The sequence below is a fragment of the Hirundo rustica genome, chromosome Z (assembly GCF_015227805.2).
Source record: "Hirundo rustica isolate bHirRus1 chromosome Z, bHirRus1.pri.v3, whole genome shotgun sequence".
Classification (NCBI taxonomy): Eukaryota; Metazoa; Chordata; class Aves; order Passeriformes; family Hirundinidae; genus Hirundo; species Hirundo rustica.
In genome coordinates, this window is record NC_053488.1 from 12,981,636 (window position 1) to 13,006,452 (window position 24,817).

At 40.1% G+C, this 24,817-nt stretch overlaps 1 protein-coding gene across 1 annotated transcript; it reads left to right on the forward strand.

Annotated features, from left to right (window-relative positions):
• Positions 1-574: 574 nt before the first annotated feature.
• Positions 575-19,746, forward strand: CDC20B (cell division cycle 20B). The gene is given in 14 exon segments (XM_040089867.1): positions 575-608; positions 2,400-2,517; positions 4,762-4,858; positions 6,423-6,507; positions 9,055-9,131; positions 9,133-9,178; positions 10,569-10,718; positions 10,721-10,764; positions 11,579-11,642; positions 11,645-11,666; positions 14,088-14,319; positions 15,291-15,416; positions 16,144-16,267; positions 19,658-19,746. Coding segments are annotated over 14 exon segments (1,308 nt in total).
• The last annotated feature ends 5,071 nt before the right edge of the window (positions 19,747-24,817 follow it).

A 24,817-nucleotide genomic window follows, 5' to 3' on the forward strand; every position in this document is an offset into this window, starting at 1 on the left:
TGCCACAGGCTTTCTGTGCCAGCGTTGATTTAGCCGTTCTTGTCTGAACAGAAGCGTTTGTTTTGCGCTATTTTCACCCATCTGCTCGCTCCTTCTCCGCGCGTTTGCCCGCCCGCCGGAGCCGCGCTCAGCCCGGCATCAGCTGGCGCTCTTGGACGAGGGCACGGCCGGACCAAAACCAGCGGGAAGGGACGGGCTGAGATGGAGCCCTGGCTGGGCTGGGTGCTCGGTGACGGGCTCGGAGCGGACAGGCGATCCAGCTGGAAGAGCCCCGTGCCGCGGGAGCGGGCGCGGCGCCGCCGGCGCACGATGGCAGCAGCGGCACGGCCGGCGGGGCGGCAGGTCAGCGCGCACAGAAACACGACCGTGAGGAGACAGGACGGCCCCGGCAGGGAGCTCTGAAACAGCCTGCGGCAGGGAAATCGGGCGCAGGTGAGTGTCGGTGCCTCCCGCCTCCAGGGGCTCCGGCAGTGCGGAGCCGCAGCGACCTGCGCAGGCTGCCCAGGCTCCAGGACAGCATCCTTTCAGCTTTTTAGTTTACGCTGAAGTGCTGGAGCAGGTCCAGAGAAGGGCGATGGAGCTGGTGGTGGGTCCGGAGCACCAGTGCCGTGAGGAGCGGCTGAGGGAGCTGGGGGTGTTTATCCTGGAGAACAGGAGGCTCAGGGGTGACCTTGTCACTCTCTACAACTGCCTGAAAGGAGACTGTGACCAGCTGGGGGTCTGTCTCTTCTTCCAAGCAACCAGTGACAGGACAAGAGGAAATAGCCTCCAGCCATTAGGTTTAGGTTGGATGTTAGAAGGAATTTCTTCACGGAAAGGGTGATTAGACATTGGAATGGGCTGCCCAGGGAGGCGGTGGAGGCTCAGTCCCTGGAGGAGTTTAAAGAAAGACTGGGCATGGCACTTAGTGAAATGGTGGTGTTTGGTTATAGGCTGGACTTGATGATCTCCAAGGTCTTTTCCAACCTAATCTATTCCGTGATTTTCTCACAGGAGCGTGCTGCTGTCATGAAGGGAAGGCTGTGCCCACGGCTCCTCTTCCCAGTGTGAGGACAGCTTAGGACTGCAGGCCATTACAGGCAGCTGACACTGAGTGGGGTGAAGGGAAAGAGGAAAAACTGGGTCTCATCCCTAGACAAGCAGTGCCTGTGGCAGACCAGCCTTTTTGTGCTCTGTGATATGGGACACACAGAAATGGGTTTAAGTTTCATTGAAGTGCAAGAGGCACAGGGTCTGTAGCAGCACCTTCACATCTGGAAAAGTTATCAACGACTGACAGAAGGGCAGGAGAGCTCATACAGCCTCTCTCATTTCCTTCCTTCTGCTTCTCATTTGCTTCCTTCTTTACCGTATGTGCTCCTGCAGACCCAGCTGTAACTGCAGAACTGGTATCAGTCTGCAGGCCTGGATTTGGTGTAGTGTACATGCACAGGAGGAGGAGATCGCCTTGTGTGGTTGTTTCTTCTCAAACACCTTAGGCTTCTTGTTTTGACGAAGGGACGCTGCCCAGGGGACACCCACACCCCACTCACCGTAGAAGAGATCTTCTGGAAGGCCGTGCAGAGTGCAGATCATACTTCCAGCACTCTGAGTCGTCAGGAGAGATGATGCTAGGGGAGGCTGCTTCTCTCTGTCAGCAGCAGAGGGAGCTGAGGAAACGTCGAATGAGCTGCGAGAGCGCTGACTCCTGCTTCTGGGGGAAATTGGTGAAGGGTTTGCATGCTGCGAGTCCACGAAGGGCTTCCTGGAAGATGCAGGGAATTCGACACAGTTGACTTCTTGATTAATAATTGCAATATTTAGAAAAGGAAGAAAAGAGGCTCCTAAGTGTTCTGGATATGTTTCTACGATTGTGGTTAGAAAGCGCAATTCTGTTTTCTGCTAAGGAAAATACCAGAGCTTTTCGGTAACGCATACTCAAGTCTAGGAAACTCTGGCTCTAAAAAAATCGGAAGTCTTTCCATCTTCACGTTCTAGAACAGAAAGTTCTGCATGCTGCCTCTACAAGTAGCAGTGAAAGCCTATGCGGTCCTGGGACATCAGATGTTAATTTTCCAACAAGCAGGATTCTTTGTAACTATTCAGTCAACGTAAAGTTGGACACGCGCTGTAGTGATAAACAGGCATTCTTTATAAAGGGAATGATCAATCCGATCTTGTTTAGACATCTCTTTTAGGACAAGATTAATGGTGCTGTAGAAATATCTCTTTTTCTTCACAGACAAAAGGAAAGCAGGATGACTACTCCAAATGTCAGCATTTGCACTGTCCCACTTAGTGTGCAGATCTGCTTTCCAATTACCGCTCTTACACAATCAGTGCTATTCTTAGAAGTATTTGACAGATATTCCCATGCACATTTTTAAAAGGAATTTTTTCCATTGAAACTGTTTTTCCAGTAACGCCTTAGATGATTAAGAAACTCTCCTTCATGAAAGCTACTCTGCCTAGCAATTATGCTGCAATAAGTTTGGAAGGAAGGAATAACAGGAGAGCTGAAACAGAAGAGATTATGCAGTACTCAAATACACAGACAGGATATTTGCTTTTCTGATGTGTCTTTTTTTTTTTTTTTTTTTTTTACCTTGTCTTTGCCCTGGAATCAGTTATGAGGATAACATGGATAACAGTGACATGATAAGGTCCAAATGTCTGCTGGAGAAAAGTCAGGAGTAACTTTCTTGTTATTTATTTGCTTCAGTTTTTCTCCTGTTTCTCTAGGCTACTATCCTGCAAACTAAAATCAAAACTAAACCAATGAAGCCCTCAGGATGGGTTTGTTACTTCTGAGGGAAAGAATGTATTTTAAGAAATATGCCTGAAGGACACAAATGACTCAGTTTTCCACTTGCTTTAATAAGCACTTTGCATACAGAGTTCTTCAGGATGTAGCTGTTGATTTTGTCACGCAGACAGAATGAGGTGCTATGAAAAATATACCAAATATACCAAAGAGTTACCAAAAAATACCTTTTTGAGAATATTGCTGTGAAAATAGGTGGTCAGGTTTTGATTGAAAGGTTGAAAGAGCACAAGGAATCTGTTTAACATGAGAAATAAAGACTTCAGGACACTTACTGTATAAGTGTTATTTTCTATTGCTGTACATTTAATCAGTTTATTCTTCATAGTGAACACTGGCAAACTTTTTTTTTTTTTTTTTCATTATCCATGCCTATTTGGACCATAAATCTATGCTTCAGCCACCCACTTTCATTAGTGAAGAAGTTTCTCTTCACTAGAAAATTGACTTCTTATGTGAAGCATTGGTAATTATGTTAGAAAATCTGTTACCATAATAGGATGCTCAAAACCTCTTCTCTACTGCTATCTCCTTGTGACTGTTCATATACTAAGTTGGAACTTTTTAGTCAGTGATTACGGTTTCTCCTGTTCTCTCCTTCTCTGGATTGCACCAGTTCCAAAGTTGATATGAAGACATTAATAGTTATTTTCACATAATTACTCTAATGACTATAACTATAGTTTGCTTATATAAATAAGCAAACTTGCTTCAGAAATGCATACCTAATGTCTTTTTTTACAGCATTTTATAATCCTTAATATATATTATTGAGAAGTTTCTGTTAGGGTATTCAGCTGAACTTTTAACAAAAGGAGATGATGTCAGTGTTGATGGACTAATTAAGCTTGTTGTCTGATGCTTTGTGATAATGGTACTCTTGAACATCTCTGGATGTTGGAAAGATACCATGCTTTTATACCATTCTAGGAAACCTGATTCGTGGGACAATCACTTAATTTTTTTAGTAAACAAACCAGTCTTGACAATCTTCCTTTCAGCAGGAAACAGTGCTTTCTTTTTTTCTCGCCCCCGCTTCATCAACTGATTGGAGAGCCAGTAAATTTTAGAACTCCTAAAATAAACAACTCAATCATTTTAATAGGTCAATCTAGCCAACAGAGAAATTGAATGTAACTACTCTCTTTTTTCTGGTGAGATGATAAGCACTGTCAATGAAGTAATGTACAGAAAACATTCTTTTTCTTGTAATGGAACACCTTTCAGAAGATGAGTTCATGTTGTTCTCTTCAAACAGAGTAATTGAATGTTTTGGGTTGGATGGGACACTTAAATATCGTCTAGTCCAAACCACCTGCAATGATCAGGGATATTTTCGACTAGATCAAGTTGTTCAGAGCCCTGCGCTACTGGCTCTTGAATGTTTTCAGGGATGGAAACATTCCTGTTTCCATTCCTGAAGCATGCATGGAGCATCCACCACCTCTTCAGGCAACATATTGCACTGCTTGACCACCCTCACTGTAAAAAATCTTTCTTATATCTAGCATCAGTCTCCACTCCTTTAATTTAAAACCATTACCTTTCGTCCCATCACAACAAGCCCTGCTGAAAGGTCGGTGCTTCTCTTTCTTATCAGCCCCCTGTAAGTACTGAAGGGCTACAATAAGGATTCCCCAGAGCCTTCTCTGCTTCAGGCTGAACACCCACAGCTCTCTCAGCCTGTCCTCAGAGAAGAGTGCTCCGGCACTGATCACTTTTGTGGATCTGCTCTGGATCCGCTCCAACAGGTCTTTCTTGTGTTAAGAGCCCCAGAGCTGGACACAGCATTCCAGGTGGGATCTCATCAGAGCAGAGCAGAGAGGTGGGATCACCTCCCTTAATTTGCATGGTTTTTGTGCAGTCCAGGATACAATTGGTTTTCTGGGCTATAAGAGCCCGTTTCCAGCTCATGTCCAACCCTTTGTCTGTCAGCGCCCCCAAATCCTTCTGGGCAGGACTGCTCTCAATCTGCTCATCCCGCAGACTGTGTTCATTCTGGAGGCTGCCCTGAGCCATGTGCAGCACCTTGAACTTGGCCTTACTGAACCTCATGTAGTTCATGAGAATTCTATGTTAACCTAGATTTATACTGTAGCTTACAATTAGAAGTTGAGTTAGAGCAAATGTATTCAGAGTTCTGGATCCAGGACTACAACCATTTCCTAAACTGTGGTATGGGCATCTCTGTAATACACTGTGGTGTGACCAAAACCTAAGTTCTTCCTAAAACCATTTGAAAGTCAGTCCTGGCTAAACCCATATGAAAATCTACTTATCTTCTTAGATATAGTAATAAATTACTATTTACTTTGTGTTGCCTCTTAGCATAAAGGAATGTGAACTATTGAGAATAGAATCTTCTCACATACCAGTGAATGTGTGTGGTCTCTTTGTGGGCCAAAATATTACTTCTTTGTATACACAATCAATTTTCCACAGAAATGTCTGCACTAATTTTAGAGGTACACATATCTGAGCAATGTGATTAGATTTCTGCCAAGTTGTCTGTATAAATCATACAGAAAATGCCTCTCAAACCTGCAGGTCTGTTGTAGAACAGCTGGAATATATAGAGGAGAAACAGACTTCTATTTTCCAGTTATGTTTTCCTAAGACATTTCTTGTCATGATTGCAGCAGGGTTTTGAAGAAGAGTAACACAGACTGTGCATGGCAGGGCAGATTTCACAGACATTGAAGAGAAACGAGTCACTAATATTGAGTGGCTGATTAGAACATCTGCTGCATTTCCACGTTACTATATATAAAGAATTACAGAACAAACAGAAAATTGGTATCAGAGCATTTATCTCAATGACCATTTTAAAGAAATGCATATTACTAGGAATTGATGAAGATATTCCTGTCCTGTGTGAACTGATCTGGGCCTTTGAATCTTGGTTAAAGACCTAATAATTCAGATCTCCTTTTCCTTATTTTTGCTGCATCATCACTTTCTCTCAAACCCAAGGAAATGCTAATGTAATTTTTAAGATCGTATTTCTCAGAGATACTTGTAGATATTTTCCACTTTATACTGTAGCACTGCTTTAGGAAATGGGAATGGGATCATGGAGTCCAGTGTCTGTGAGCCTGGTTTGAGGGAGAATCTGGCATCCAGGGGTTGTCATGCTGTAATCAATGGCCCTGCAGTGTATGCTACACAGAACAGACAGACTTACTGACAGCATCCAGGAAATGACATTGCAAGCTGGTAACATTAGTCAAAAGTGCCAATTCAGTAAGGACAAGAGGTCACTAAGGTTTGACAGGTGATCCAGGCGGTAACTCCAGACGTTTGGATGTTCTTCCTCCACAGGATTGGACCTTCTTCCACTGCTAAGGTGGCCTTCTTGGAACAGCTTTGTTAGGCTGGGTTTGTGATCATCAGCAGTAAATCCATGTTTTATGGAAGGAAAAATGTCTCAAGTTAGAGCAATATGATTTGGACATGATTCGATATTCTGTATTTGTTACTCATTTCCCATCCAGAGACAGGCTGTTTTGAGGCTTTTATGTAATGACTAAGTCCTTTGATGGAATTGGTGTTATCCATGATATTTAAATAGTTTTTCAATTGACTTCTTAATTCAGTCATATTTTTCACTTCAGCTTAGCTTCCAATGATCCTGGAGGTTGGATATAGCATTGCAGAAAGTGGAGATGTGAAGGTCTAGGAAAATACAAGTTACATCTGGACAGGTATATTCCAATATGGCATTTTCAGGCACACTGAACAGTAAGATAGTGCAGTCTTCATCTACACTGGAAAAGCAAGTGCATCTACCCCTTACAGTAAGTGTTACAGAACAGCACAAAGTGGCTGAGAACTGCCTGCCCAGAGCTATTTCTAGAGTTCTCACAACCTCTGAACAGACAGTACTCCAGCTTTCAGTGTGGTTAACTCCTGGTATTTTACCTGGCTCTCTTTTGGCCCCCAACTGATGCACAGGTAGCCCTGAAACATTAATTTCCTTTCAGCTTTTCTGTTTCAGAATGCTACCAACAGTGTAGGGTTGTGCTGTGGAATGGGCAGGGGATGTATGTCATATGGACTGTTGGGTACATGAGAGTGCAGGGCATGCAGAGACAGGGGAAGTTCAGACTGTCCCTAGCACTGCTGTTGGTTTCATTTGTGGGGGAGTTGATTAATTTACTACATAGAATATGCAATGAATTACTGAGCATTAGGGAGTGTGAATGATGAAGTGATCTGAAAACAGGGGGAATCTGAAGAGATAACCTGTGAAATTATACAGGCATCCCTGTACTTATTTGAGACAGTTCATTAAATATCAGAATGATATTTAGGTGTCTTCTGTCTTGGACAGATGATTTGTTTTGGTGCTCTGGCTATTCCTCTATGAATCTGGATTTCACCCCCTGTAGAAGAAGTTGGGGTTTATGTGACAGATTTGTATTTTCATTCATTGCTTTCCTCAGTGCAAATAAGTCTCATTTCACAACAGTTAATAGAAAGAGTACAGGGATAAATTGCAGTGGTTTTTTTTCTCTTGAAAGCAGATGAATATAGGCTTTAAGAATACCAGTTCTGATGCCACCCATCTACTTGTTAATTGAGCAGTTTGATGGGACAGTGCTGACTACTTATCACTTCCTGAGTCTTATTCTGAGAATTGACAAAGGCACGTGAGAGCCAAAATCTTATCCCAAGTCAGTGATATTCGATAGTACCCAGGCAAAATAACAAAATGGCACAAAGAAATTTGATTTCCACTAAGAAAAAAGCCTGTTACACATATTCATATATCCATGAAGTAGGTGAATACAGATGATAGGGTAACCAGTATGATTTGGGGTAGATGAATTACTCACAAGAGAAGATAATCCCAAAATGAGTTAGAGATTATTTCCTCTGTTACGCTCCTATTGCACAGTATGAGCTACCAAGGTTAAAGAAGAAAATTATATACAGAGTTTCAGAAGTGTTGCCATTCATTGAATGTTACAATAAAGTGCTTTAAGTTTCTTGAATTATCTTGCTTGTTGGGATTCAGAAAGATGTTGTAAAATTTTCAAAAGTAATGAAAATTTTTGATATTAGAAATACAGGTTTTTTCTGTACCACAAAGTCTCATTTTAGTAATGTCGAGCTTTTTAGGGTTAGAATGCAGTGCTAAAAATCCCATTGTGCAGATCTGAGGTAATTCCTGCAAACCTTCTTAGTTCTTTATCTACACAAAATTTTAGACACAGAAGAAAATCACTGTAATCTACTTGCCCACCTTCAGAGAGAAGGAATACCACAGATGAGAGGGGAAATATTTGCTGTCTGTCCAATAAAATTTTGGAATAGGGGGAGAGTTTAAAGATGGAGTATGGATGTATGATGCAAGTTTTCCACAACTGTTATTGAAATTTTACATGAAATGTGTATGTGTGTATTTACAGAGTACAAATACTTTATCAGTGTTGAATTCTTTTTTGAACAGGAGAGGTTAGTTGTAAAGATAAATATCATCTTCTGCCCTTGAAACTTTTAAGACTCATTGTAATTACTACTCTCAGGAGAATAATTTGAAGAAAGAAATTAAAACGCAGAGAAAATTGAAAAAATGTGGGTCTTCAGTATTCTGCTCTGCACATTATAGCAATATAATTTCTTATGCATAAAAATCTAGCATTAAATGATCCAAAATGCTAATGATCTGGCTTTTTAAAAAAATAGTGCTGAGGAGTCTTTGCAGCCTAATGTAGACAATGACCACAAAAGATGACTCTTCCTTCTCACATTTGTGTTGGTTTTGTTTCTCGTTACTGTGCTGTCATGAGCTCAGTGTGGTGTGATCAAAGAAGGTTTTAAAAACCTTTTTCTGTGGTTAGGGGACATTTGGGGGAAATAAACACCGGAGAGTAAAAGAGTTAATTACTGTATAAGGGGGTTTTGGAGTGGGAGAGCACGCACGACAAATTCTGCTACTAGAATCTTCTCACAAAAAAAAGGCAAAAAAAGAGAAAAAACCACCATGTTTTACATTAAACAGTGGTACAATTTAAACAAAATATAGTGGAGCCTATTCTCAGTTCTAGCTGACTGAACGCATGGAAGTTCGAAAAAGCTGGTGAAATATGGCTTTTAGCTAGTCTAATGTGTCTAGTGTTTTGAGCCTTCCCAGTGCTCCGAACTGTGTAGAGGCGAATATAATGAGAATGTGAAAGGCTCAGGCCTCAGAAAAAATGGTGGTGTTTTGCAATTCTGGTTTGTGTGTGATGAATCTTCAAACACAAGATGTCAAGAGGGGATCCAAAATGAACTTAGAAGTGTTACCACTATGAAGCCATCCACACCTCTGGAGCAAGAAGTAGAAGAGAATACAAAGGCTTCGTATTACTGGCTAGTGCAATGATTACTGTAAGTTAATTCCTCCAGTGTAATGGTTTTTTGCACATACTGTAAATTCTTCTGCGTGTTTCAAGAAACACCTTCACATAAAATGGAATCACTGCAGGACATAACTTGTCCACAGCTTCCTTCAGCTATATACATCAATACAACTTTCAAATCCAACAGATCTACCTCCACTTAAAATTAAGTTAAATGCTTCAGCAATCAGCCGTGTCTAGTAGCCAATAACCACAGAAGCAGTTTCATTGAGTGGACTTTGAAACACCTTTTTTTTGAAGACAGCAGTGACATCATTTGTGGCTTGGGTGACACCTTCTAAATTCTCACTTATGTCTTTGTTGGTGAACAGGAAAAAATTAAACACTCACAAGTTACACACAAATGCATAAATCTCAGGTCTGAAGATTCTGAGCACTTCATAAGATCTAACAAACTATGTTTATGTGTATGCATTTATAACTGGCCCTGGGAAGACTTTTTTCAACATACCTTTGCAAGTGTTCTCGAACAGGATAAAGGTTTGTTGTTATGATATACACTAATAATGCACAAGGTATGTCCCAAGATTGACATTAACAGTAGTGGTCTATGGAAATGATTTCTGCTGCAATAGGTCTGTGATTAAACAGGCTGACAGATTCAACCACTCCCCAGAGAGATTTTAGTTACCAAAATATGATACCAGACCTTGGATTATGGTAGCACATTCTGTGGTTCAGGGGTCATGCAAAATGAGAATGTCCTGGTTTGGTATTAAATGTTGTACACTATCTGCTGCTGACTCAGAACAGCCTGTTGTGAAGCTAATTATTACAGTGATTTGTTTTGCAAGTGCAGTGTGCCCAGCATCAGAGACAATGGAAGTAGTATTCCCATCATACATTTACTGAGTAAACCCTGAAGATGAGGAGCTGAGTTTCCTTAATAACTTTTCCCATTTTACCCTACCATCTGCAGGGAAATGTTATCATTAACTCAAAGATGGTGGACAAATTGTACCGTATAGACTCTATCCTATGTCCTTCTCGGCCACAAGAATCACCTTGGAACAAGGGTGTTTTTGGATCTGTATCTGCTGGAGAAGGAGACTCATTTCTGATGGAAGAAATCAGGGTGAGTGATATGGCAATGGAAAATTCAGGGTGACAAATTAAAAAAAATCCCTTGGGTAAACTGTAACTCAGATGCTGCTGTGCAAACATACACATTTGAGGAGATTAGACTTACAAAGTTCATCAGAGATCATCTCCTTCATGTAAGTCGAATGCTTGCCAGTAAAGGTTTCATAGAAAAATTTTCTGGATGTTTTTCCATAGTCTCCACCAAACCATAGTGCCCCTTACCCCAGCTTATTATCTGCTGTTTTTTGCAGTAATTTTTAGTAGCTTTCTTCTAGAGCTAAACATGCTGGGCTGGAGCCCTGAGAATTTCATTGCTATCACTGTAGGGCTTGCTGCACACATCTGGAACGGATGAACACTTCAAGCTCTTGAAAACACTGATTTGAATTCCACTCTCAGACACATTTCATATCTGGCTTGGATAAAAAGGGAATATGCCTTGCAGTTCATACCAGTGATGGAGAAGTGCAATTACTAGACAACTTTCTTTTTTTCAGTCCTTCTCCATTTTTAGCTAAAGTGGTTACCAAACTATTTGATACTGCCTTTTTTTTAGGGAAACAAATGGAAAAGATTGACTAAACCACAGAAGAACTCTGCTAAAAACATATTTAGCACTTCCCAGTATCATTTCCACCTTACTGAAGATCCTAGTGAAGTCCAGAATTAGCTAGATGTAATGGAGCTTCTAAGAAAAAAAAAAGGTGATGACTGAATTAATGATTCAGTTTTCCAATGACAATCAGATTATTTTTCCATCAGTAAGAGGAACTCTCATTAAATTATTTTATTCAGCACAGGCTATGTTTTTCTTGTATGTCTTTTACCAAGATCACTCTTCTAGTCCATGTCTTTAGAGCTCAATTCAAAACTCTCCCTATGGATTCACATTTGAGTATTCGACTTCAGTCTGATTATACATACATATCTGAGCTTGCTGTTGTGGGACACTACTACTAACAAGAGGATTTTGTGTGACTTTAGCTGAGGTGCTAGGTAATAACCGGCCCTATCTGCTGCAGTCATGAGTCAGGAACCTGAAGGTACTGGAGTACAAAAAACGTCACAGGTATGTACCCCTTCAATTTGGTCTGACTTTGCATCACTGATGTATGTGTTGACATTTGGAAATATTCATTGTCTTAACTGTGAAATAAATGAGCTTGAAGTTTTCCTTATGTCAATTCAGAACTGGGGAGTGGCCAAATGGTAAACAAATGAAGGGAACAGATTTTTCTTTCTTCTCGCTGTCAAGTTTTTATTTCTTGTTTGTTTTGGACTGGATTTGTGGGACATTGAAACCAGAAAGAGGCTGAGAAATATGTTTGGCCACCTGTCTGTAATTGGAGCCAGAATCTTTGTATTCTGAGCAGGTGAGTAGCAAAGTCTATTCCCAGAAAGAGTCTTGCTGCTTTTACTCGGGCAAATGTCCCATTTGTTTTAGCTGTTTTTCTTGGCTTCTTTCAAATGTGATTTACCTGTTCTCCCATCTCTCACCCATCTCAGAAATCATTTGTAGATTTATTGTATGACAGGAAAGCAGCCAAAGGGAATTTAACCTGTTTCTGCAGTCTCTGTTTCTTACCCTCCTTCCAAAGAACTGTTACCACTTGCAGAATTGCACTATGATTTGGAGACTGTGACTCTGGTTTTGTGCAAAGCCTGAACTTGAAATTGTTTTTGTCTCCAGTGGGTCTGAACCTCAAGGATCATGGCCTGCCCTGTGCTGGGGAGACAGTATGTAACTCCGATGGCCCCTCCATCCATATCAGGACTCCATCTCTGTTTTCAAATGCACAGCAAAGCTGTTAAGAGCTGCACACCTCTCTGGCAGTGTATCTGCAAGAATGGGCCAGCTCATTGCCATCTACAACCCAAGGAGGGATGGAGTGGCTGACCTTTGCATTGTCAAGGGTGTATTTTATAGTAGTGGGTGAATATTTTGTATTTAGGTATCATTTCAGTATGTGGGCTCAGATGACAAAGATCAAATGTACTCTTGTGGGGTTTTTTTCATCCCACTTTCTGTTTCAGATCTTTGACTCACACATTTAGGGGCTGAGGGGAGACTTGTGCATGATGAATGCTTCTGTGATTTTAAAATTGTATGTCAGTGCTCTGTTTTACTTAAATGGAAAGATAATAGCATGGGTAGACTGACTTTATTAACTCAAAATCAAGTATCTCTTGATAAGAACAGCCGTGGTAGATTCACTTTTGGTTTCACAAGATGCTCTGGTTGTGGTTGTATGAGGTCTGCAAGGTGGAGGTACAAGGAGGCACAGGCATACCAGCTGACAAACAGTTAATAAAATGCAGTTGCAATTGTACTGTGTGGGTTTGGTCGCAAGGTTACAAGGATGCAGGTGTAACATCCTGCCAGTGCCAAGTGGCATAACCTCACTACAGTAAGAAACAATTTTGGTTCACATTTCCTCTTGGTCAAAGCAGTGAAAACAACAGGAGCTTCGGAGCAGAAATTGATGATAAAATTCAGTTTGAACATGTGAACTACAGTTATGGTTGATGTATTAGGCTGAGGTAACATTTATTTATTTTTCTAGGTTTGAAATTAACCAGGTAATTCTAATATTAGGGCAGAATTAAAACAACTGCACAAAGGAGGGGGGGAAAATACACAGAGTATATATTAATTGTTACTAAAATTAGAGCAGAATTCTTACACTAAACTTCATTGTGGAAGTTTCCAAAGTATCAATTGACTTTGGGATTACATTGTAATTGTTGTGGTTAAAAATTGTACCAACAGCACACCATCATGAATCTGTAAATGAATTTCAGCGCCTTAAACACAACACAATGACATTTCTCACAGTAAGTCAGGTTTGTGTATGCATTTTCAATGCTTCCAAGTAATTAAACAAGTATCTGAAAAATCTTTAAGAGCTATTGTGGGAAAGTCTCCAGTTACTAACTCTTATTAAAATAATGAAAACCCTTAAATAAGTCTATTGCAGTAATGTCAGATACCTGCTTTTCAGATACCCAGAAGGAAAGTATTGAACTTGCTGATTTTGTTTCAGTGTCATCATACCAGTTGCGTGAATTTCCAGCAGGAAGTTCTTATGTTTTGTCATAGGATTAATGTAAGTAATATTAGTAACAAATGGTATAATACATTGCAAAGTATTTTCAATATTTTCAGTTCAACTTCTCTATTAATGTGTAAAAGCCACATCTAGGAGCTAAACTTTAACAGTAGCTGTGCTGCAAGCAGAGCATTCCTTCCTGCCTTTGGTAGACTGATGGTACTGGTTGTAGGTCTGTGAATTAGTTCCCTAACAGGCAACTGGTGCAACAGTGTTAAGCTGTGAAGGTTTTCCTAAAGCCTCGGAGTGGGAGGGAGAAACGAGGCAAGGGAAGGGAGAGAACCAAAGAACACATGGTAACTTTCTAGAAAGTGCTTTAGCAGAATTTAGCAGATTTGCACTGCCTTTGTTGGGTGTGGAGTCACACCTGGCCTTGGCAAAAATCACCTCGTGAAAGGATTTTTCATGAAGAACAGAAATAGCTTACATTAAATAGCTCAGCAGTCGAACAGAGTGTAGATTAGTGGCATACACTGTGCTCATGGAAAAGAAACTTGAGAGACAGCAGGTAGTCTGCCCAGCTTGCGTGGAGCAGCTCCTTTCTGTTGTCAGTTACTGAAATGCTGTTGTTCTGCTGACCCATTTCACTCTGATGTGGTTTGCTTCTGAAGAAACATTGGTGTGATGAAGTTGCTTTTAATGTCGCATTAACATTAAACCCATGCTGCCTTTTCTCATCCGCAGTGATTCACTGCTAGGATCTATCCATCAACATGATGTTCAGGTTGCTCAGCACCGTGTTGGGACTCTTCGTCAAAACAAACAAAGCATTTGCAGCCTGAGATTGTCACTAGCCGACCTCTTGTTGGCAGTTGGGTCTAGGGGTGGTATATTGAATATCTGGCCTGGTGTGAAGTTGCAGTCACAGACACTGAAAACCATACTTCCTTTATTAGCAGTTAAACTATATGAAGAAGCCATATTACTCAGGCAATTTTTCAAATTATCTTACTGATGTCTATTAGTTTCTTCTGCTGTGGTGTAATTAATTTTAAGACCAGTTCTCTTCATAGGTAAATTTGCTATGGCTTTCATAGTGGATTAGTAGGCCTTTGTAAATACATTGCAAAACAGAAATAATATTTATCACATTTTCTTCTATCTATGTACCTTCACAGAAAAGTTTGGTGGGGTAATATTTATAAGTTTGCAAACAAGATATTTCAATTTTTGGAGTTTTGGAAAACTACCTCTGCTGCAATTAATTTGATATATGTGGTTCTTTTACCCTCCTGCCCATATTTTCATGCCATTGCTGGTGACAAATATTCTGAAGAAGGAAATTTTAAATGAAACAATTTAAGGTTTTTTTTATCTTTCTGTATCCCTGTCTGTGAAGGAGATGGGTCAGGCAATAGTAATAATAAAAAGGAGAGTCCAGTATTTACAAGCTGTTTGTCCTACCAAAAGTATCTGAGGCTGGACTTGTAGTGCTGGGGTTAAAGAGGCAGGGAAACAGCTGGAACTTGGTTCTGAGAAGCTTTTCTTCAGGTAGATTCTGGGCCTTAGGCATATCCTAGAAATATCCTGGGAGAAACCAGGTGTCTTGTAAGACCTGTAGGCCACTTTGCTTAGACTTCTGTGATGGCTTGGCTCAGGCAGTAAGACTCCATCCTGCTCGGTTTTTCTGCTACTGAGATGTGAGTCTGGCCTCTGAAGGGCAAGCAGAGAAGCTGGAGTTTTATGAGGCTATGTGGGACAGTGTAGGCTATGAAACAAGGGCAAGAGAAGCAGCATTTGAAGTTTTGGGATCCTGCACTGCCCTGAGTGTACATTCTGAGTGCTTGTTGTAGTTCATTTTAACAACTAGACTTTAAGCTAAAACTCCTCTGTTCTTCCAGCTAATCTTATAATCTATTTTGGCACCTCTTCTCTTTTATTTTTTAGGCTACGACCTGGTGTCTTTGGCAGTCAAAAGTCCTTGCTACAGGAGGTGGAATGAAAGATGGGATTTTGTGTGTCTGGCACATGAATTGTGAGAAAATCAGCCAAAGTGCAATTACAGATTCACAGGTGAAATGATGAAATGTCTGCATGCTTAGGCTATGCTCTTTTTGTATAGCTGTGCTCATTTGGCACACTCCCACTGACTTTGGGGGTGGTTCTGCAGTAAGAGGAACAGCAGGATTTTCTCTGGATGTGCAGTAGTGGTACATTCAGCACTACAGTGTGTGATTGACTCAGAAGCAGTTTGTTGTTTCTCATTCACCACTTCTGTCTCCACGCAGAAGTGATTGAAGAGGAGATAATCTTGAAGCCAGACACTTTTCATCACCTTGCCTTGCTGTAAATAATAGTTTTGGCCAAAACTCTAAATGCAGAGAGAACACTGAAGGGGAAGAAAAATTCCCAGAGCATTGGGGTGAGGATAGATGTAAGAGTCAGAGAGAAAACATCTGCCTCTGGAGTTGGAATACCAGGAGACAGAGGAACAGGTTCTCAGCTGTAGTAAAGCAGCATAACTTGGTTTGCTGGAGCTATTAGCTGAGGATGTGTTTTGAGGGCTTTGGTGTTATGTTAATAAGTTGTTACCATGTTTAGATAGGAAAATAAAGCAACTCTGCTTTGAAGAGCTGAAAAGAATTAAATGATCCTCCTAAATAAATAAATAAATACATACATACTCTGCTGTGACTATTTCTTGGTAGCTTGTTCAAACATCGTGGATTGAATTTCAAATCTCTGAATGGTGTGTGTTAAGCCCCTCTGAAAACTAAAGCAGAATTTTCAATTGCATTAGAGTTCTTCTTTGCTCTGGTTACCCAGTAAATTGATGATGGGGCAAGGCCTTCCTAGAAATCAGATGAAAATACGGAAGTATCCCATGCTTGTCAACTCATTAGAACTCTATGACAAATCTTTCAGTTATTTACCTGCCAAATGAGTCTGGTTTTGCAAGTGCATACCTTCTGTAAAAAAAGAGTAAAGAGCAGTCACCTACACACTGGTGCTCATGTTCAAGGATTCGTGGGATTGTAAAGGCTGACTTACTAAGTCTGAGGTATAAATTACTTCTGGGAAATTCCTTGTTTAATGATGGGATTATTTCCTATCATTCCTAAGGCCATGCCAGGTGCAGGATGTGTATTTCCCTTTCTGTCTAAGGCTGACTAGGCTAGAATTGAATGTGCGAATGTCAGGTTGCTTCCATTGTATTCTGGCTGATGACCTAAACAACACAAACCAAAAGTGACTGCTTTTGCATCTCATCAAGTGAGGATACTGAACCAGCTTTCAGATGGTGTTATTTAGACATGTCTGTGTTTTAATGAAGGATTTTGCTGTGAAGCAATGCAGTGCAGTGTCACATTGTCCCTCTTGGAGCAGCTGTTCCTGACCCCCAAGCTAGCTCTGACACTGAGGTCAGAAGGGGGACACTCCTCTGGATTTTGGGAACCAGAGGAGTGGCAAAGGGGGTTTTCCCCTGGTTATGGGAGAGACCTCGATGATGGCGGAGGAAGGAGTCGGACTCAGCTGGAGGGAAAAGTCCAAGGTGTTTATTCAGCTCCACCCTGCGACGCCCAAAGCCCAGGGGGAGCAAATCCAGGTAAGCACTCGGGGCACTCAGCTCAGGGCTTAAATACAGAGGAGGGACTAAGGAGACAAACCAACATCCAATGAGGGACAAGGTGGGAGTGGAACAGGGTTGGAGGGACATTCAAAGAAACCAGTGAGAACATAAAGGGAGGAACCTGCTCAGCTCCTGCCCTATCACTTGATGTTCTTACCCAAGAAGCTGGGAGGAGCAATCTGCCCCTGACAGGCAGGGCCCATAGGAGGGGACTGGGAGGAATATGGGAGGATTGACAGGGAAGAGGGGCAGGGACAAACCTTGGAACGTAACATTTCTCAGGAGAACAGGGGAGTGCAGAACAAACCATTATAATGAAAATAAATAACATAAAATACAATACGAAAACAAATAACATAGAGTGCAGAGCGTTTCTTTTGCACTCTGCTGACTACCAGAGAAAGTGGAGTTTCCTTATAGCTCTGTATCGTTCTGGGGCGCTGTAGGACTACTACACCATATACAGAGGTTGTTTCCTGCCGTTAAACCTCCTTGTCTCTGGTGCTATTCATGAATAAAAAAGACCAGATCATTGCTACGCACACATATTCCTGCTTATGGAGACTCCTAATAACTTACTATAAGCAATTGAATGTTGGGAAAAAAAAGGGGTGTACGAAAGTATGGTCAGAAAAAATACTGTGACAAATGATTGCGACTTAGATGTTTCTAAGTCAACCTCAGACACTTTTAACCACAAAAGTCTTACACCCATGGAAATGATCTACCAAATTGTAACTGAATTTCATTGTTTAAGCCTCTTGCAAATGCTGAAGATGTCAGCTAAGAATGAAGACCCCATCAGCACCAGTTGGGCGCTTCAGTAATAAAGGTTGACTGTCAGAATACTCAGGACAGAATGACAATGGAAAGATAGTAACCTTTTAATAGCACTGAGTCTGGTTTTGAGATACTTCTGATTGAACTATTAAAGTAATTTAGCTTATATATATATATATATAAAAAAAAAAATAGGCTGTAATGTCCTCTCCTTAGAAAAGTTGTTGTAGATCAATGAAAATATAAAGGCAAGCAAAATGTGCAATTGTTTTGAAAAATTACCTGACTTGAACGTGACCTTAAAACGATTAAATAAACCCAGAAAACTCCACTCAAACCCCATGTAAGTGAAAACTTTCAACTTGTCTGATTTTTGACACTGTTAATCAAATGTCAATCAGTCCTATGGATACTTGTGGGTGCCTACAAAGATTATAACTCAAGATCTTCCTTCAAAGTCATTACAGACACTGAGCAGACACAGCATAAGGAATTCACTGAGTTGTAAACTCTTGATCCTAAATATTGACAAAGATTCTGTACATTTTTATAACTCGAGATGAGCAAAGCTAGGAAATTTAATCTCTGCTGAAATAATCTAGTGGTGTTGAAATTCAAGTCAAAGTTCAGGAGAAACACGTGTAGCTCAGCACCAGGACAACAGGCATTTGCATTTAATCATAGTGTTTCCAGAGAGCCACTCTATCAGCTTCACAAATTAAGGGCAGACATTCCATTGGCAACAGTCGTGTGGGCCTACATCAGGTACCACTGTTTCAGAGGGCTTTACAGTTCATCACATGTTTATCCTTATAGTATCTTGAACTGGAGTAGTGCCATTCTCTTGTGTTTATGGAGAACTCAGGTACAAGTGAAGGGAGGACACAGGTCACTCACAATCATTTAAGCTGGTCACACCAACTTCTTACTTTCAAGCTTCGTTTTAGGATGTGGTTTATCTGATCTGCTTTAGAAACTATTACTCAGAAGATTTTTTTTCCTTTTGGGGGTTTATCTTACCAGTGTGATTGTCAGTAACTCACCCTGCCAGAAAAGGCAAAGTCCAGTAACTTCAAGGAAAAAGGCTTCAAATTTCTCTTGCTGCCATGTGCCTGAAAATCTCATGAGTTTTCCTGGCATTGACACAGCTCTAGAAGATACAGGAGGTCTGTGCCAGAGGAATGAGGTATATGCAGCTCTCAAGAGTCTCATTTTAGTTCCAGACTCTTTCTACCTTCAGTTCAAATTCAGTGGCTGTTTGTGGGTGAGATTTTTGTACAGCCACATTAATGAGTTATGTACATTGTTTCTGCTGCTACTGGGTAGCTTGCTGTTTTCTGTGTGCAGCTCCCAAGATTTACTACAGCTGCAGACAGACTCAAAACAAAGCTCCACTGAATGGCTTAGTGGAGTTGCTGTTAAAAGATCTCCTTAACAGTAATAACTGAGCAGCTGGAGACAGCATCTCATCTGTTAAAAGATCTCCTTGACAGTAATAACTGAGCAGCTGGGGACAGCACCTCATTATTGTTGGATCAGCTGCTGCAAACCGTCTGCAAGGCCTGTGCAGCCAGATGGGAAATCTCAGCAGTGAGAGACATTACCAAACTCAGATGAGGCTGATGTTGTGAATGCATGGAGAACAGTAGTTCAGGTTCAATGTGTTCCTTTGACAGAAAGGTCTCCTCAAAGTGGTGCAGACAGTTAAAGCCTACTCCCTATTAAGAATATATTTCCTTCAGCTCCTTATCAATATGAAAACACTCAGTAGAGGATGATAGTATGTTTCTCTGCTGCAGAAAAGTGGAAGAAGCCATAGTGTGGGTGGTGAAAATGACTGGCACCATCAGTGTAGAATTCTGATGTATCTTTCCTTTTCTTTAGTACATATTTTATTTTATAGCTCATGAAGGGAGAGTCTTGCATATAACCCTGAGCTCAGATCAGAGTAGGCTCATTTTTGCTGCAGTGGATGGGATGTCTTGTCTGTGAAAACAACATGGCGCAGTAACAAGGCTTTTCAATAACAGCTATTTGAGTTCATTCTTGTGACTTTTTTCTTGAAAGCCAGTGATTGATGTATCCAGCCCATTCAATAATTCAAAATATGTGTCTTCCTTCCAATAGAAACATGGCAAAAGTAGTACAATTTATTTAAGAGAACAAAATTTTCTTATCAGTCCACTATGTGAAATGTTAGTAGCTTGTCTTACTCTAAAGGAAAAATATTTTAACTCTGAAGAATAATGTAATGTATATTTTCATTAAATTAGCAAACATGGAAGGAATCCAACCTCTGTAAAGCACCAGCATAAAATGTAAAGTCCTGCTTTTAACTTTGATTCTTCCAATAAATTTTACATTATCTTAGCATCCCTGTTGGTAGTCACATACTAATTAATGTATATTTCCTTGGATCATCCAAAAACTATGATGAACAGAGACCAATTCAGGGGTCTGTGTTGTTCTGTGTATCATATAAATTGTCGTATGGAATCTGTCTAAATACTCTTAGAGCTCTAGGCTAAATACGTAACTAAATGTAAATGATTTATCCGGAATTCTTTTTTGTTTGTTTGTTTTCATAATGCTAATCGTAGCTAGCATAATTAGGAAACAGTCTTTACTGGATTTTTAATTGTTTCCTTTCCTTAAACCCACCCACTAAGTTTGACAACGACTGAAAATACAAACAATTTCATAATAATTCTATTACTATGCATAGTTATGTAATCAACTAATTAAGAATTCAGATAGACATAGTCACAGGAGCGTGCTGTTTGGGCCAAACACAACGGATAGTTCATTTCTTAAGAGTACCAGTTCAATTCTGGCTGGCGGCAAAGTGTACAGGTGTCATCATATTGTGAATTATATTTAGTGCTCACAAGGACAAAACCCCTTGGACTTTAACATACGTTTGTTCTGCAACACTTGTACACTACCAATAGTTAAGGAAGGATGTCAGGACTGGTCCTTAGAAGTTCTTCAGATACAGATCAGTAGTGCTATTCAGTGTGTTCTGCCTACAAACACCTTTGGAGTTTTGCTTTCATTGTTAGGAATGATCAGAGGCAAGGGGTAAGGATTCGTTCTTGCATTTTTATATTAAAATCCCTCTGAGCTTAGAAACTTGTATTGTTTGGATTTCTTTATTTTGTTTTTTTTTTTCACAACTGAAAATTTATTTAGAATATTTTCTGTAGCTGGGGAAGAATAGGATATTAAGGGAGTTGAGGAGCACCAGTCAGTGGAAAATTACACAGTGGTCAAATGTATGAAAAGAGATGGGTAGGAGCACAAGTTATCTCTGTAAATGAATGTGAAACTGTCATCTCTTTAGCTCTCATGATTTTAAAACCTCATCTTGTGCTGTTCACTAGTCATGGCTGTGAACTTTAGGTTTGGAGGGTTGAGGCCACCCATCTGTTTTACCTAGTAAGAGATTGCAATAAACCCGCTCCTCAGCTGCTGGGTTCTCACGTCATCTCATGTGGTCTTCAAAGCAGTTAGAAAATGGTAATATTGGTCGACACTTGAGAGATTGCTACCAAGAAGCTGATGTCTAAATATGGGAAATAACTTATACTGTACCTGCTTTCTAATACAAACAAGTTTGTTTCTGGAGATTTTATCAGACAATTACAATCTGGTTTAAATACTCAAAATAGTATTTTAAACAATTCAAAATGTTTTAGAAATATTAAAAACATTTTCCCCCTTTTAGAATGTTAAAAAATTAGTAGAATTTGTCTCTTTGTTCACGCATTTTATTTATTTGCCCAGAAATTCTCTCTTTCCTTTGGCAGCAGCTTAATTATATTTATATAATTTATATCCAGTATAGGAGGATGTGTATGACACAAGATGGGAGGCAGTAGCATGGAAGGCCCTGACCAATACTGAAACCATGCACATTTTATTGGATGCTGAAGTGTCAAAATAAGAAAGTACATGTTTCTCAGCCTAAGAACTGCTTGTATCTTAGTTACTTATTGGTCATTGTTGATTAGTCGAACTGTATTGCCCCAGATGTATTTTAGCATAATATCTGAAAGTGGGAGAAGCCACTGATTTCAAAAGCCCGTAACTATGAGAGGACTTTGTTTGTGTGACCTATGTGAGAAGACATCTAAGAACTGTAACTAATCTGGAGTGAAATTGTATACAGATGTATACTGTAGTGCTTTTTTTCTGAATGTGCAGAGTGTGAAGCTGCTGCTTGTTGATCATGCTCTTGCTTAGCTGCTTCATTCTGCCAGAGCAGAGGTCTTAACTTACGAAGTCTTGTTCAAAATTTGAAATCCTGACTTTCTCCCTGTAGAATATGGCATTCTTTTAGCTCATTGCAGTTATATACATGCCTGGTATGTTGCTCAGGCCCAGGATGAGACAGAAATCAGAACTCATCTCTAAGAGGTCAGCTTGTTCTGCATCTGTGGTCTGTATGCATTGAAGGATGAGTCTTCAGCGGTGAGGTTTAAGAACATTTAAGTTAATTAAAATCAGATCTTCATCCTTACAGTCCTGTCCAAGGTGGGGTACAGTGCAATATGTAGAATCCAAAACTTCAGGTCAAAAATAATTTTGAAGAAAAACTTAATTGCTCATACAGTGCAAGTGTCTTTCTTCTCAGGTGTATCAATATGACAAAAAATTGTCTGGAATGTAATGACCAAGGAATCCATTTGTTCCCACACTTAAAAGGAAGAAATCTAGCAAACAGTGCCCTGTTCTGCCCCTGTATGATCTGACTTGATGCTATATGAGCTTGTGTAATATAATGCAGTTTATACCTGTTACTTCCCTCCCATTATCTCATATAGCCAGACTGAGAAGAAAACAATGACATCAAATGATCACAGCATTTTTCTTAGCTAGGGTGGGTTCCATAGTAGTAAAAGTCTCTGGTGAATGAGTTTGTATCATGCCTCTCGAGCAGAGAACTCCCCATCTAGAGGAAAATTCAGCTCTCTCTTGCTCTTGCTTCTTTTTTTTCTATATGTCTACGTTATTGGCAGTAGTGACAGAGGCTGGAATTTCGGTTTTACCATGTAAGTCAAATTCCACAAGCTCATTTTGCACAATTCACTAAAAAATACATGTATAAAACTCCTATTTTTACAGTATTTTAGAGTAGGTCCTAAATTTCAAGGTAGAAGAGGAAGGCTGCACATTTTTCTGTTACACTTTTTTTCATGCATTACAAACTTCTCCTTGGACAGAACCTCTCCTTCCTGATCTCTAAGGTTCTCCAACACTTGGTTCAGAAATACCATCTGAAAAATGGAGAAATACTGAATTATAGTATTTGAGAGGGAATTTCCACTGGCAAGGGTGCTGTTTGTGACTCTTGGGGAAGACAAAAAAAAACAGGCCGAAGAGGAAGCAGGATGATGAAATAATGCAACAGCAAGATGAAAGGAAGACAGTGAAAATATGAGCAAAGAAATGTGGGGAGAACGTATGGGGGTAGTGAAATAGTCCTACATGGGTCACAGGTTGATAAGAATATTTTTGTTTCCTGAAGGCTTTTAGAATTAGCTTTTGCCTAAGCCGGGGTTTGGTAGTTTGCAAGAATAAAAAAAATCTGAATTTACTTATTTCCTGTGTGTTTAAAGACAGAATCAAGTCACTGCTTTGGGTGTTGGTAGCAGTCAGTGGGTTCAAATTCTCCTCTCAGTTTCACTGACACATCTTCTTTGTCTGGATATCTTTTTTCTGCTCCTGCTTTGCTTTTGTGTTCATGTGTCCTTTTGTGTATACATTTTGTGTGTTCAGCCCATGAGTGAGAAAAAACATTTAGGAATATGAATAGGAATGTAGAAAGTTCTCACTGTGTAATGTTTTATAACAGAGGGAAAAAAATGATGTTTTTCATCATCAAAACTTCCAGTGAAGATTCCTGTAGTTTAGGCCTTCTTCATCTTCATCCTTCCTTACTTCTCTGGGAGAAAACTACTGTCTCTTCTTAATGAGATTGGCAGTTGTGTAAAAAAGTTTTAGTTTGTGCTCCCTCACTGTGTTTGTAATCTCTCAGGGCAGACAGAGAACCAATTTTTCAATTAAAATAAATGCAAAATTTCTCCACCCTTGAATGTTCCCTGTTTTCTTTTGGCTAATGCCTACCTCCAAGTAAAAACCTCTTGGAGCAACACAAAATAAATCCAAGTCCTTTTTGAGGTGCTCATGGCTTTGAAAATGCCTAAGTCTATTAATATAGAGTTGGCCAGAAACATTTTTCACACTAGGTCTGTTTGCTGCTTGACAAATACTTGTTGAAGCACATAAGAACTTTGCTGCATGCCTGAAACAGCAGTACTGGCATCATAAAGGTAAGATGGCTTTATATTATCTCAGTGCTTTATCATATTGAACTGTAACCTTTCCTGTCATTTCTCTGAAGCAAGGGTTTTCAGATGATCTTTTAAATAAAATGTTGATCATTTTGGTATGTTTTGCAAACAGAGAACATGTACAGAGCATTACACAGATCACAAACAGATCCTACAGATAGTACATAGACTATGATACAGTAAGAGACAGAGCTTTCCACATAAATTGACAGCTGAAAGCAGTAGATTTTTGTTGCCATTTCTTTATTAAATGCAAAGTACATAAAGGGATAAAAGCTAGAGGTTTCAAATACAAGACAGTTAGAAAATTAATACTGATTAATTTTCCCACAGTTGCTGCAACTTAATTTTCTGCAGTTTAGGAGTCCACTACACCTATAAAACCAGGAACTTTGCTGCAGAGAAACTAAGTTTTTTAGGTGTCTGTACTTTTATCTAACATGCCACTAACTTTCAGGATATTTGCAGAAGTCCAGGTACAGAAGAGTGCTGTGTATATTCAACTTGCAGTGAGGACCCAAAGAAGGATTAGCTCCTTGATGTGAGGTACCAATCCATGTAGAGCTCAGTGTGAACACGCGCTACAGGGATGCTGGAATCCTCAGTCCCAAACACCTTCAGTGACTCCACGGCTGACAGTATAAGCTATAAATGCTGTCCTAGCAGAACTACATCAAGCTGCCAAAATTCAGTGTGAGAATACCTCC